Source organism: Odocoileus virginianus, chromosome 12 (assembly GCF_023699985.2).
Source record: "Odocoileus virginianus isolate 20LAN1187 ecotype Illinois chromosome 12, Ovbor_1.2, whole genome shotgun sequence".
In the NCBI taxonomy this organism is placed as follows: Eukaryota; Metazoa; Chordata; class Mammalia; order Artiodactyla; family Cervidae; genus Odocoileus; species Odocoileus virginianus.
The window spans coordinates 51,098,649-51,113,400 of record NC_069685.1 but is presented as its reverse complement, the minus strand read 5'-3'; the positions used below and the strand labels follow the sequence as shown (position 1 = coordinate 51,113,400).

General features: G+C 51.9%; 1 protein-coding gene across 11 annotated transcripts in view; it reads left to right on the top strand.

The window, feature by feature from the left end:
- KDM2B (lysine demethylase 2B) overlaps positions 1-14,752 on the top strand; it is a 114,191-nt gene that overhangs the window by 86,616 nt on the left and 12,823 nt on the right. For all 11 annotated transcript variants that reach the window (XM_070475225.1, XM_070475222.1, XM_070475221.1 and 8 more), the window contains one exon: positions 11,834-12,058. In XM_070475225.1, coding sequence (XP_070331326.1) covers positions 11,834-12,058 — 225 coding nt within the window. The remainder of the gene's footprint in view (positions 1-11,833; positions 12,059-14,752) is intronic.

The following is a 14,752-nucleotide window of genomic DNA, read 5'->3' as shown; positions in this document are numbered from 1 at the left end:
AAAACGACAAGTTTTTGTTGTTAACCTTGAGTGAATTGTGAAAAATGTAAGAAGGGAGAAAGGTAATTCAGAAAAGGTATGTTTCAGTAAAGAGTAAGTTGGCTGGGATTTTTTTCCCCCCATAAGTGTCAATGGTTGTATAAATTTCAGAGTTTAAAATCCACTCAGTAAAACTGACATCCCTGTTTATCCACTCCAGCCGACTCCCTGATAGAAACGTCTTGAGTTTTACCTCCATCACTCATTTTGCCTTCCTTGAAAGTCCAGGGCGTGACCTGCCTGTGGGTCCCTTCTGTTCTCAGAGTGGATTTCATGGCCCATGGCCTGGGCATGAATAACAGTTGGACAACACTGCAGAACTGGTCACCTGGTTTCACAGCTAACGAGCTTTTTCTTGGGAAAGCCTCAGATTCCTTGATTGGGCAAACCCTCCCACATTACAGATGAAGAAACTGGTGCATGTATACATGTTTAGTGTCACCTTGGACATTCCTAATTAGATGATGAGTATGCCAGCTACCTAGCTAAGTCAGTCTGGTCCTTAGCTTGAGTTTAGCTGTGGTTGATGCTTATAACAGAATTGCTCACTCTAGCTAATGGTCACTGAGCTCTTCCTTCAGAGTAAGGACTGCTGGCTTAAGTGCCCCGTAGACTTTTTTCTTTTTTTTTAAAATCAATCTCAATCTGGATTTCCAGTAACAGTTTTCTACAGGAGTGGGCTGCTTTAGGAGTAAGCGTTAGGAATGTTTCCAGTTTAAGAATTTAGAAACCCACACCTTCAGGCACTGCAAGGCTTCTAAGAGACTGGATTCTGGCCTGCCCTCACCCCTTCCGAGAGCCATCCTTGGGCCCCTCACGAAAGGGCGGGGTGTGGGTGAGGTCCTGTCCAAGACAGTAGGGCGCCCACCTCAGGGCAGAGTGCATTCATAGTGTTCTGTCTGGCAACCGCCCGAGTGGTACAGCTCCCGCCTGTACCACCATGCCGCATTTTACGCTGACTCCCTCGCGACCTGGAAAGGCAAACCTGAGGGCAACGTCAGGGGACCAGCCTAACCGAACTGACGGCGTCTTGCAGAACTGGCTCCCTAGACTGTACCCAGGCCAGCGGGCCCGAAGAGGGTACGGGACTCCCGGGTTCGCAGGCATATCAGGTCGTGATCTCAGAGCTTGTGCAGACCCGAGAGTACGTGTGCCCGCGGCCGGGGACACAGGGACCCGTCCCCGGTGTCGCGTGCAGGGCCGTTCCCCGCGGCCCATGCACCCCGGGGCTCCTGTAAGACACCCTGCAGGACCACACAAAAGACCCCACCCCAGGTCGGGCGTGCATTTCCTGTTAGAGACGCGCGGCGTGCAGCCACCCATGTGCATCCCGCGACGCGCGGGCCGGGCGGGGCGCGGGGCACGCCCCCACGCAGCCCCAGTCCCCCAGCTCCGATCGCGAGGGGCCGCCCTCGGCGGGCCCGCCCCCATGTCACCGCAGGCCGGGCTCCCTTTGTGTGCGGCCCGAACGCCGGGGCCGCGCCATTGGCCCGCCGGCCCGGGGGGCCAGCCCCTTCCTGGCTCGCCTCATGCATATGCATGAGCGCCCCGGCCCTCCCCCCGCCGGCCCCTCTCCGCCCCCTCCCGCGCGGGCGTGTGAAGCGCGCGGCGCGGCTCCCTCCTCGCGGCAGCGGGAGCCCGAGCCCGAGCCCGAGCCCGAGCCCGAGCCAGGGCGAGCCGAGCCTGCTCCGGGCGGGCGGCGGCGGCGGCGGCGCCGCTCCAGCCATGTCAGCGCGCGCGAGCCTGGGCCCACCATGAGCCATGGCCATGTCCGTGAGCGCCGAGGACGACGACTATGAATCGGAGCCGGACCAGGTCGGTGGCCCGGGGTGGGGTTGAGGGAGGGACCCGCCACCCGCCCGTTCGACCTCCCGACCGACCGACTGACGCGCCCCGGGCGGCCGCGACGCCGCCGCCGCCACGATGAGGAGAAAGTTTTGCAGTCGCCGCCGGCGGAGCTGCCAGGGCCGGGCCCGAGCGGGGCGTGGAGGAGCGCGGCAGGCCGGCGGCCGCCCGGGCGCCGCGGGCCCCGCAGCCGGCCGGGGCAGGGGGCGTGTGCGAGCGTCCGTGCGTGAGGGTGGCCGGTCGTGCCGCGGGGACAATGTGGGCCTCGCCGTCGGGCGGGCCCTGAGGGGCGCGGGCCACAGCCCGCGGGCAAGTTGCGGGCACGGGCGGCCGGGCGCGCCTCGCCCTCCCCTCGCGCCCTCGCCCGCGGCCCACGCGCGTGCCGGCCGCCCCGGGCGCACCCGGACCTGCGGCCGACGGCGCCTCCTTCCTTTCTGTTTGCAAAGTTGCACCGGGACCCTCGGCCTCTGGGCTGGAGGACGCCCGCGGCCCGGAGGGTGGGCGGCCCGGGGCCCGTGGGCCCGACGGCCCGAGCTTTTGTCTGGGCGCCGCGCGCCTGCCGCCCGCCGTGGGCAGACGGAGACAGGAAGGGGTACGAGGCTCGGGCCGGCGCGGGGAATCCGGAACCCAGCAAGTCCGCTCCGCGGCGGCGGCAGCAGCGAGAGGAAGCCGTGACCCCAGATGGCAGTATTTGGCCTCGCTTGGATCTAGAAGGGAAAGCAACCTCTCTTGGGACCAGCGGGTTGAAATCTGTATAAAACAAAGCCTTGGGTGTGTTTACGGCGTGAATTTACTCCGGAGAGATTAGTGTTTAGGAAGCTGGGGGGAAAAGTTGAGGTTTTACGAAGTAGAATCTGCACGGTATTTGAAACAGGGCACCGGCTTGGTAGACTTGCCTGAGGAATTAAGCATTGACGGGTTGAGTTATCGTGTGGGCATGAGACTAGGTGAATAAGATGCTTACTTATAATCCCGGGTGCATTTCCTCAGTGGAATGATGTTTTGGAATGTTCAGGCCAAGATGTAGGAACGTTTTTTTTCCCTTCTATCAGGCGTGGTTGAGGAAGTACTATATATACTGCACTTAAGTCGTAACACACATATTATTAAGTGGTTTTATGTAGCAGAGACGAAGTTAAAGTGCATTTTCTCAGTTTTGCTGGACGTTTTTCAGGCTCATCGTGTATCTTATGAGGTGTTCCTGAATCTCGCTTGTCTTCTGGATCATATGAACACAGAGACAACCCAAGTGGTTTTGCCTCCGGAACTTTGATCAGGGCAGTAGCACAACCTGTGAGGTTCTCAGTTCATGCTGTTTAGTTCACTCTTCCTCTGAAAATGTTCAGTTCAGTGTGGGTCTGCCTGATCCCTGCCAACAGGGTACCCTTCCTGTGTCTTGTCACTCATAAGACACCTGTATTCAGTATTGACTGTGTTTTGGTGTGTCAGGTGAGGTTCCTGTTACCTGTTTTGTTTTGGTTTTTTAATTTGGCCACACCCTATGGTAGACACTACATGGGACAAGACGTCTGTATGTCTCTTGGGCTTAAATCACCTTTTCACTTTTTGCCACTCCTGAGAAGACCCGTACTCCCTGTAGGCAGATTTTCTTCCCCCTCCTGCTCACATCAGTCAGCCTGACTGTGGCACTTCTGGGTTGTTAGTAACAAAAGTTCTCCAGGTTGCTGTGCTAGCTTTAAGACGATGCTATCACTCGGGAGCATTGAGGGAGATGACCTGTAAGCCAGGCCAGTGGGCAGAAGGTTTTCCCCAGAGTCCCAATAGAGAAGTTGGCTGTTAGCCACAGACCCTGCATTTGCCAACCCTCCGGGCCATGGCTCCCTGCTGCTTGCCCTCCCACCCCCAACCCTTTCCTCAGCCCCAGGATTTCTTGTATCTGAGAAGAGCAGCTTCCTCTGAGGCAGCTGTGTCTTCCACATGGGAGCCAGAGCCTCTGGATGGAATCTGCAGCTCACAGACTGTAGACCCCACTCTGTGAAGTCTCCTTCACGGAGGGGCAGAAGTCTTGGAGTGTGGGCATGCAGATATGCTTGGCCACCTGCTGCGGGCCACCTGCAGTGAAGGCCCTGTCAGGAAGCTTCTCTTGCTTGGTCTATCCCTGAAGCTGAGCCTGGCCCCTCACCCTTGATCAGAATTTTGCCTGCTCTACCTTAAAAGTCTCTGCACTTGGTCCCTGCTGGAGGGTGCTGTCCGGTCCTGGGCGGCATCAGGCTTCCTTAGGCGTGTACCGTCGAGCTGGCCTTGTGCCCCGCACCTTCCCACAGTACCTTGGGTCTCCCCTGCTCCCCGTGTTGGGCCCATGCAATGGGAGAGACCCTTGGTTGGGCCTTCTCCCATGGACGTCCTTTGCTTCTCCAGTGCAGAATGTGCTGGAAGATTCTTTTCAGCTCTCGTTTTTTAGTTTGAGGGCTGTTAGTAAGGAGAATCCCATCTTGTGTTTGTTTTTTTTTAAACTTTTTTTTTTTTTTTCTGCTGAAGAGTAAATACCATTATTCCTTTTTTTTTCCCCAACTAAAACTGATTACTGCTTGTTTGTTAAAAATACTAATTGGGGGAACTTGCCTGGTGGTCCAGTGGTTAGGACTCTGCTTCCACTTCAGAGAACATGGGTTTGATCCCTGGTTGGGGAACTAAGATCCCACATGCTCCATGGCACAGCCAAAAAAAAAAAAAAAAAAAATTAGGAAATTATGATGAAGAAGATCTCAGAAATTTATATGGCTGTAACCACTGCATTATTCTGTTAATACTAAGAGTGACATTCTCATATGTGCCCCTGAACCTTCCCCAAATCATATACTAAAGTTTTATGACCTTGTGTGTATGTGCATTTTTCTGGAATAAAGGTCCTTAGCTTTCCTCGGATTCTCCAGAGGCCCTCCCCTCCCCTGGGTTTCTGGTAGCTCCTGTGTTTTTATTCTCTTGCTCCTTACTCTTGGTATATAAACAAACCTGAGCCCTCCCTGGAGTTTGCAGGTGTGTGTTAAGGGACCTGCCACGCAGCTCAAAACCAGCCTTTCCTGGGATGTCCATTATGCTTGAAGATCTGGGAACAGACATGATGTTGAAAAAAATCTGTTATACAACTGAAGGTAACGTTAGCATGACAAAGATTTCCCTGCTGTTTGGCGGCTCTGGCTACCCTTCTTGGGGCCAGGTGTCAGCGGACTGCTGTTAGGGGCAGTTTGGTGGGGAACACCAAATTGTAAAAACAGACACAGCGCATTTACTGTTCTTCTGACTGAGTCCTCTTGACAGTTGAAACTCTGACCTGCTCCCTCCTTGAGACTCATCTCTGGCTTCCGTCTGCGATGCCACAAACTCCTGCTGCTTTTCCCGCCCTTCTGGCCATTCCTCAGTAGGGTGCTTATTGTCACCCAGCCCTTGGATGTTTTCTCTCCTGAAGGGTCCTGATCAGGACCCTGTGGTCAACGCTGTCCATTGTCCCTGAACAACCCTGTGGACTTAGGTAGTTCAGCACCGCGATGCTGATTCCAAGCCATGTGCCTCAGCTCCAGTCCCTCCTGGCTGCTTGCTACTGGCCATCTTCCTTGGCTGTCTCATGGGTTCCTTGGATTCCATATGTCCAGAGCAGATTCATGTTCTCTCCTCTCTCCTGTTGCTCAAGCCTGAAACCTCAGAGTCTTCCAGGACTCTTCCTGCTTGTAAGCCCCACCTGCAGCCAGCCTGCCAGGTCTTCTAAACCGGCTCTGCTTCTAAAACACCCCTGAATCATTCCTTCCCTGGCATTTCTTCTGTGGCTTCTACCCCAGTCTTCACAACCCTCCGCCTGACTGCTGTAGCATCCTCAACTCACACCCCCGTCTTTCATCTTGCTCACCACCCAAAAAATTCACTCCCCATAGTGTGGCCAGAATACAATCGTGTTGTTCCTGCATGCAAAGTCCTTTAACCACTCTTACACAGAACACCATAATGTGGTCTATGGGGCCCTGCAGGTTTAGGCTCCTGCCACCTCAGGGCTGTTTTCCAGCAGCCATATCAATCTATTCCTTGTACAAGTCATCTGACTTCTTCTCTATCTTACTCTTCCTTCTGCCTAGAATATTCACTCCTGAACCCCACCCCTCCTCCTGGCCTGCAGCAGCCTATCTTCTCTCTAAATCTCACTTTAGTCACAGCCACTGTGTGTGACACTTGTCTCAGCCTCTCTTCCTCATGAGATGAGGCACTTCTGGGTCAGCATGCCAGGGCCAGGCTTTAGAGCCCCTGCCTGGGTATCTTGGCTTCTCATTTATGGGCAGTATGACAGTAAGGAAATCACTTAACTGCACTGTGCCTCAGTTTCCTTATTTCTAAATGGATGTGTGTGTGTGTGTGTGTGTGTGTGCTCACGCGCGCTCAGTCGTGTCCAACTCTTTGCAACCCCATCGACTGGGGCCCACCAGGCTCCTCTGTCCATGGAATTTTCCAGGTGAGAATACTGCAGTGGTTGCCATTTCCTCTTCAGGGGATCTTCCAGACCCAGGGTCCAACCTGCATCTCCTACATCTTCTGCATTGGCAGGTGGATTCTTTACCTCAGAACTACCTGGAAAGATAATCCTCCCTCATAGATTATCAATACAAATATTGAAAAAGAGTGTTACTTCAGTAAATGCTAGCTTTTGATTTTATCATCATTGTGTTGCCGTGCATTTATGTAGTAACATATCTTTCTCCCCCTAGGCTGTAGTGCCTTTGAGAGTAGGGAACAAACACACCTTACTCAGGTTTGTAGTCCCAGCACCTAGCATTGAGTCTGTATATAATCCAGAGCCAGAAGATGGTTGTGTGGGTAGGTGGGTGGATGTCTGAGGGGGTTAATGAATGAGTCTCTGGCACAGATCACGTGCTTTATTGGCCTAGTTTGGAGACATTTTTTCATGCACTTATTGCCCATTTCTTATATCTCTTTTTGGAGAAGTATCTGCGTAAATCCTTTGCCTCTTTTAAAATTGAGATATTTGTTGGGTTTTTTTTTTTGGTGGCTCCGGGTCTTAGTTGCAGCATGCAGGACCTTCATTGCTATGTCCGGGAACTTTAGTTATGGGACTTGGGCTTTTAGTTGCAACACGGAGTATCTAGGTCCCTGACCAAGAGTTGAACTCAGCTCCCCTGGGTTGGGAGCACAGAGTCTTAACCATTGGTCCACCAGGGAAATCCCAAGATACTTGTCTTTCTGTTGTTGCTGTTTTATACCTTCTGGATACTGGCCCCTTAAGAGATGTATACTTTGCAAATAATTTCTCCCACTCTGTGTACTTCTTACTTGATAGTGCCCTTTTTTTTTTTTTTAAACTGCACCACGTATTAGTTGTAGCACATGGGCTCTAGTTTCCTGACCAGGGATCGAACCCCAGAACCCTGCATTGGGAGAGTGAAGTCTTAGCCACTGGACTACCTGGAAAATCTCTGATAGTGCCCTTTTAAGCACATAAATTAAAAATTTTGAAGTCCAGTTTTATCTTTTGTCACCTGTGCTTTTGGCGTCATATTCAAAAACTCATTGCCTCACCCAAGGTCATGAAGATTTATCCTTATTTTTTCTTCTAAGAGTTTTATGGTTTTAGCTCTTACATTAAGGTCCTCTATCCATTTTGGGTTAATTTTTGTATGTAGTGTGATGTAAGGGTCCAACGTCATCCTTTTGCATGTGGGTATCCAATTATTCCCACACCATTTGTCAGAAAGACTGTTCTTTTCCCCACTGAATTGTCTTGACACACATCTCAAAAATTAGTTGGTCATAAATATTGTATTTATCGGGCTTTATTTCTGAATTTTCAGTTCTGGTGCAATGATCTGTATATCTGTCCTTATGCCAGTACCATACTGTTTTGGTTACTGTAGTTTCAAAGTAAGTTTTGAAATCAGGAAGTGTAAGTCTTCCAACTTTGTTCTTCATTTTCAAGATTGTTTTGGTTTTTCAGGTTCTTTGCATTTCTATGTGAATTTTTTTTTTGGGCCATGAAGTATAGCTTGTGGGATCTGGGATCCAACCTGCCCCCTGCACTGGAAGTGTGGAGTGCTAACTGCTGAACCACCAAGGAAGTCCTTCCACATGAATTTTAGAATCAGCTTTTCAGTCTCTACAGATAAACCGGCTGTTATTTTCATAGGGGTTGCACTGAATCTGTAGACCACTTTAGGGAGTACTGCCATCTTAACAGTATTGTCTTTCAGTCCATGAATGTGGTATGTTTTTTTATTAATTCAGGTTAATCCAAACAATGTTAATCCCAGTATGTTAGAGATGAGGGGTTGAAGGTTCTGCCCATGAATATTCTGGAGAATAGGATCTGATAGGAGGCACTCAGTTAATGTTTGTGGAATGAATGAACTACTTCAGTAGTATTGCTTTTTTAAAGTTTCATTATTTAAAACTTTTATTGGTAACATTCCTTTTAAGGATGATACTTATGAGATGTTGATGGGGATAAAGTGTTGAAATACTTAAGATTTGTGTGGGTTCAATTTTCCTAACCAGATGGAGCTGAGACTATGAGTCCTGGGCTGATAAAGTCAACAAACCTTGGGGTTTGGGAGGCTGGTTTGTATGTGAAAGTCAGTGGTTGCTACCATTCCCTTTTGCTGAGAAGAACACTTCAGGCTGAAATTAACAAAGGAACATCCTGGGTTATTTGAATAGATGTACAGGTAGGATAGAGTAGAGAGGAGTATCGGTTTGGGCTTCCCTGGCGGCTCAGGTCATAAAGAATTCGACTCGAATGCAGGAGACCCGGGTTTGATCCCTGAGTTAGGAAGATCCCTGGAGAAGGGAATGGCAAGCCATTCCAGTATTCTTGCCTGGGAAATCCCATGGACAGAAGAGCCTAGCGGGCTACAGTCCACAGGGTCACAAAAAATTGGACACCAAAGTTTGGGACTAAAAAAGTTTGGGAATGTTTAGATGTCACCCAAAAGAGGCTAGGACAGAACTGTCACCTTCCCTAATAGGGACCTTCTGATCTTACCTGTTGATCAGCGGTCTTTATGAGGCTCCTGCATTTCAGGTGTTGCTCAGTTGACTCCCGAGCAGTTGACTCCCGCTGGCCTACGAAGCTGCAGGCAGCAGCAGTTTCTCTGGTTGTCTGGCGGCCTGGCAAAGAGGGCCTGGATCAAGGTCTCTATAAGCAGCCAGGCTTACACCTCTTCCTTTGAGGCTCTGTCCGCCGTTGACTCTTGTCATTTTCCAGGATGTCTCAGCTGTCATCGAGATCCAGGCAGATTTGGTTTTCCCATAGCCTGGGAAAGTGCTTCTTCAGATGAAAATGAACTGTGGGAAGCAAAGGAAAGTGGGCTTATTTCACAATCAGGTATGAGCTTTATGACTGGCCGAATTGACCCAACTCTCTTACTTCCGAGTGGCCAGTGAGGCCAGGGGCGCTCAGCGGCTGTTTATACCCGATGCTCCTGAGTGGGAGGCAGAAGCCAGTTTTGGACACCTGGGATTTCTTCCCTTCATCAAAGAAGCTAAGTCCTTAGACTCTCCTGCTCCAGGGTCAGCATGCGAGCACTTGGCCTTGGTTCTGTCTGTGGGACTGGACCATGTTCTCTCTTCTCTGTACCTGACTCATGGCTCTGAATCTCCCACGTTTCAGGGATTTGAGGAGTGAGTTGCTAACCGGACTCAGGCTTTTTACCAGAGACTCTTCTGGGCTGTAAAGAGAGGGAGAAACCTTCCTGATCTCCATTTCTCTGGAAATTGACGTCCTCCTCTGCACCTCGTGTTGGCCTCCATTCTACTAAGGGCGTCGAGGCACTAGCTGTGGGCCCCTTCCAGGGCATGTGGTCAGTTCCCATGGATCTGGGGGTGCTGGTCCCACTCGGCCGGCGCCTCACTGTGGTTTATAGTATTTACACACACTTGCAGAGCTCGCACATCCTGCCTTGGGCAGGTCACTTACCCTCTAGCTCCAGTTTCCTCATCTCCCACAGGGTTACTATTGGGAAAGTAGGTGATACCCTATGTGAAATGATGAGCAGGACAACAGGCCCCCGGCAGGTACCCACCTGTACTGTGGTCACCATCCCTGTCATGGCTGCTTACTGCTTAGTGTTCAGGTCCATGGTCCCTTACGTGCTGTTCTCAAATCTAGAGATTCTGAAAACTGATCTTTTTTATTTTTTCACTACTCATCTGGCAGCAAGACCTGACCTGAATTGACAGCCTATGCATAGGCTGACATATCCCTCTGAAGGTGCCTGCCAGGGCTATGGAATTGCCCACGTGAATGACGGGCCACCCCCGCCCCGAGACCTCCCTGGGCTGTGAGTGGTGCGCGAGGAGCCCCTCCACAGCTTGCAGGAGGAGTGACTTGCGTTGGGGCAGCCCCTTAGCCCACCCGGTGACACTGGCATGGTTTAGCAGGCAGGGGACAGTGAGGACACAGGGACCTACGGAGCCGGCTCTCCTTCCCTCTGGAGTTGAGAGCAAATTGAGAGGGATCAAGATGCAGAAAAGATGGTGGGAGTGAGGCGTGATTCTCAGAAACGTGGACTGATGTGGTTGTAAGTTTCTCAGCAGCCCCTGTAGTTCTGGGGGAGGGGACTGTGAGTGTGTGTTGTGTGTGTCCGGGGGCATCCCTGGAAGGAAGACCTTCTCTGCACTGTGGTACATCGTAACCACACTTCTGGGCCTGGGAGCTGGCGCGGGGCAGGATTTTGCTGAGGGATCCAAGTTTGGCAAGCAACTAAAATGAAAAGGCCAAGATGGACTGAAGCCGGCTAAGAAGGGCTTGAAGCATTCGATGCCAATTAGATCACATAGTTTTGGGAAGAGAGTGTGTCTTCCTGACTGAGGGATGAACCAATTTTCAGCAAACAGAAAGCTGCCCCAGGCTGGACAAACTCTCCCTGCCATCAAGGTCCTTCCCAAATCTGATCCCGGGTGGACAGTGTCCTGGCAGCTGGCTTCTGATCATGGTTTGCAAGAGGCTCTGGGGCTGGTGGCCAGGTCGTAAGGGTCTCAGAGCAGGACGTGTGGCTGGCTCGTGCCTTGTTCAGCATTTAGTGCCACTTTCTGTTCAGCTGTTTCTCTGATAGGATTTGGAGCCCATGTGGAGAAGGTCCCAGAAATCAGTTCCTTAGGGTTCTGGTCTCCTTCTCCTGGGGTCTGGTTTATTGAGCACATGTTAAGTGTCAGCCATCTAGTTGAGGGACAGTGATGACAAGCACCCTCTATAACTGCCTCCTGAGCTCTTGTCTCCAAGAGAAGACTCTCACAGGAGGACGGGTAGTTACACCGTGACGGCCAGGGCAGGCGTTCAGGGAGGGCAGCCAGGAGAAGGCGGTATGTAAACGGGGCCCTGCAGCAGGAGCTGGCCTTAGCTGAGCGGTGTGCGGAGGGGGCGGTGTTCCTGGCAGAGAGAACAGAGGCGGGTTGTGTGGCCTCCCCGCGGAGACACAGGTAGCCTGAGGAGCCTGGCCTGAGGCGCGGGGGCCACGGGAGGCTCTTGAGCTGCCCTCAGAAGCAGGGAATGTCCCCGGAAGTTTTCTGGGCCTGCCATAATGAAGCACCAAACAACGGACCCCCTCTGGAGCCTGGAAGTTGGAAGTCAAGGGCCCTGCTTTCTCTGAAGGTCCTAGGCGAGGACCCTTGCCTCTTCCAGCTTCTGGCGTCTTCTGGCTTTCTCGACATTTCTTGGCTTGGAGACAGCGACAGCCCTCCAGTCATCTGTCTGCATCTTCACATAAGATCTCTCTGCCTGCCTCCACGTTCCCCCTTTCAGAAGGACACCAGTCCTACTGGAGCAGCGTCCCCCCAAGGACCTTATTTTAGTGATTTCCTCTATAAAGACCCTATTTCCAAATGAGATCACATTCTCGGGCCGTGGAGTCGGGACTTCAGTATGTCTTTGGGGGGTGGGGCACACTTTACCGCCTAAACCCCGGTCTCACCGAGTCGCCCGTGTCTTTTCCCGCAGAACCGGGCGGTAGGTCGGCCCAAGGGGAAGCTGGGTCCGGCCTCCGCGGTGAAGTTGGCTGCCAACCGGACCACGGCGGGAGCTCGCCGGCGCCGGACGCGATGCCGCAAGTGCGAGGCCTGCCTGCGGACGGAGTGCGGCGAGTGCCACTTCTGCAAGGACATGAAGAAGTTCGGGGGCCCCGGGCGGATGAAGCAGAGCTGCATCATGCGGCAGTGCATCGCGGTGAGTGCGCCCGGGACCCTGACTCGCGGAGCCGGAATCCGGCCCCACCTCCTCCGCGTGGGGCAGGTCTCTGCAGTCCCTCCGCTGACAGTGTGGCCACAGCAGACATCGCAGAGGGGTTCTTCCTCCTGGAAAGAGGGGGCCACTAGTGCTGTTTCCAGATTGTTGGCTGCAGGACAACAGGATAGTTCTACCATGTGCTCGGGCTCCTTTTCCTTCATAGTCCGATGGTCTTATAACTCCTTCCTTCCCTCGATGACCCAGTACTTTGAAGTCGCAGCCATTAAAAATGTCGGGGCAGCCTGTCCTGTCTGTGACCCCGTTGCCAACGTTTATGGTCCAGTTCATGACGGTTGTAGGCCCTCCCTTCCTTCCTGTCCTGCCTTCAAAGTCAAAGGTCTGGGTGGAAGGTCAGCGCCCCTCCTGAGGGGGCCGTCCCAGAGAAACAGGACTGATTTATGGGGTCCAGGAGTGGGCTGCTGGAGAGCCTGGCCAGCCCCTCCAGACCTGGCCTCCTGCTTCGCCTCTGGACAGGGCGGTGGGCACCGACTCTGCCGTGCATCCGCCCTGCACACACTCACGCCCTCTGGCTTCCTTAGGGCACTGTGCCCCCAGCCCCCAGGAGGGAGTGGCCATCTCCCTTCTCGCTGGGGACAGCAGGCTCAGCGGGAGGATCAAGGCCTCCGGCCCAGGTGAGCCCATTGCGGGCCCAGCCCGGCGTCGAGGGAGCCTTCCTCCCGTGCCACCGCTCCTCCAAGCCTCTTCTCCCTCCCACACGTACTGCTTGTATTTTCTGTCTCTGTTTTTAATTGTGGTCAAGAACTTATGTGACCATTTTTAAATGTACATGTCAGTGATATTACCAATGTGCTTTTTTTTATGCAAACTGATCTGTGGAACTTTTTATCTTGTCAAATGGAAACTCTATATCCACTGAACAGCACCTCCCCCCACCCCCTACCCCAGCTCCTGGCAACCACCTTTCTACTTTCTGTTTCTAATTGTGACTACTTTTTACATCTCTTAGAAGTTGAATCAGGCAGGTCTATTTCACCTAGCTTTAATGTTCTTGAGGCTCATCCTTGCCAGGGTTTTCTTCTTTGTAAAGGAAGACTGATATTCCACTGTATGGATATACTGAATTTTCTCTTTCTGTTCATGTGTTGATGGGCATTTAAGTTGCCCCCACCTCTTGGCTATTATTGTGAGTAATGCTGCAGCTAACAGGAGCATGCCAATATCCCTTTGAGATCTTGCTTTGAATTCCTTTGGATATATACTCAAGTACCATTGCTGGGTCATCTGGTAGTTCTGTTTTTAATTGTTTGAGCAATCTCCATACTGTTTCCCACAGCAGTTGCTCCGTTTCGCCTGCCCACCAGTAGTGCACAAGGGTTCGTTTCTCCATATCCTTCTTATTTTCCACAACACTTGCTGTCTTCTTTTTTATGATAGTGGGCATTCCTAGTGGGTGCGAGGTGCCACTTCATTGTGGTTTTTGATTCACATTTATCTGATGATTCCTGATGTCAAGCATGCTAGCATGTGGTTGTTGGTCATTTGTAGACCTTCTTTGTACAAATATCTGTTAAAGTCCGTTGCCTATTTTAAAATTGGATTGTATTTCTGTCCCTGAGTTGTAGGAATTCTTCATATGGTCTGGATGTTAACCCCAATCAGATCCACGGTTTGTAAATAACCTTCTCCTGTTCTGTAGATTGCTGTTTCTCTCTGTTGACTGTCTTTCTTTTCTGTGTGGGAGTTAAACAGTTTCATGGCTTGTGTTTTTGTGACCTGTACCCAGACCATTGGAATGGATTTCAGGGAATTTGAATGCTCCCCTGAAATTAAATACAGATTGTTATCTGTGTTCATGAGTGCGTGTGCATTTTTCTGGAGTGAGGGTTCATGACCTGTTGCATTCTGTCACGATTTAAGAGAGGTTGTCTGTAGGGACTCTGGGTTTAGAGAACGGTGTCGCCTAAAACCTGGCACATCAGCGGTGTCCCAGGACTGTCTCTTCCTCTTTGGCTGTGCTTTCTCTTTCACCCCTGCCTCCCTGCAGTGAACCAGGCCCAGTTATAGGAACCTGTCCCTGCCATCACCTCTTTGCAGCCCTGGTGTCTGGCCCGGTGCCTGGCAAAGGGATTGTCGGTTGTAGGAAACCTCACCTTTGTGTGTGTCTCCAGTCTGACGTTTCTGAGACTGATGGCAAATGCAGTCTCAGCTCAACCCTCTGTCCTCTTCTTCCAGCTTCTGCCATCTGTTGGGGCACTTCTTGCCACATTTTATCCACCTGTGACCCAGGCAGACCCCCCGCCCCCTCCTGCTTCTCCAGGCCCGTTTCCCTGAAGTGTGGGTCTACCTCTTCCTGTTAGAAGCTTTCCCTTGCACCCCTTCTCAAGGACGCTTCCCCCACTGGCTTGATCCCTTCCCACCGCCAGCACCCTCTCCCTTGAGCCTGGGCTGGGGTTTCCCCTCCTGTGTCTCTGCGTTCACTTGGCCTCCGTGTGTGCATTCAGGCCTCCTCACCTGAATGAATGAGAACTCCTTTGTCTTCAGTGTTGCATTCACTTGAACAGAAATGTGTTGTCATCTTACAGACTTTTACTAGTTATTGGTGGAGTGTATATCCTAGCTTATTTGAAGCTGTTCCAGCTCAGCTTACTAAAAATTGGTCGTGTGTTTCCTCTG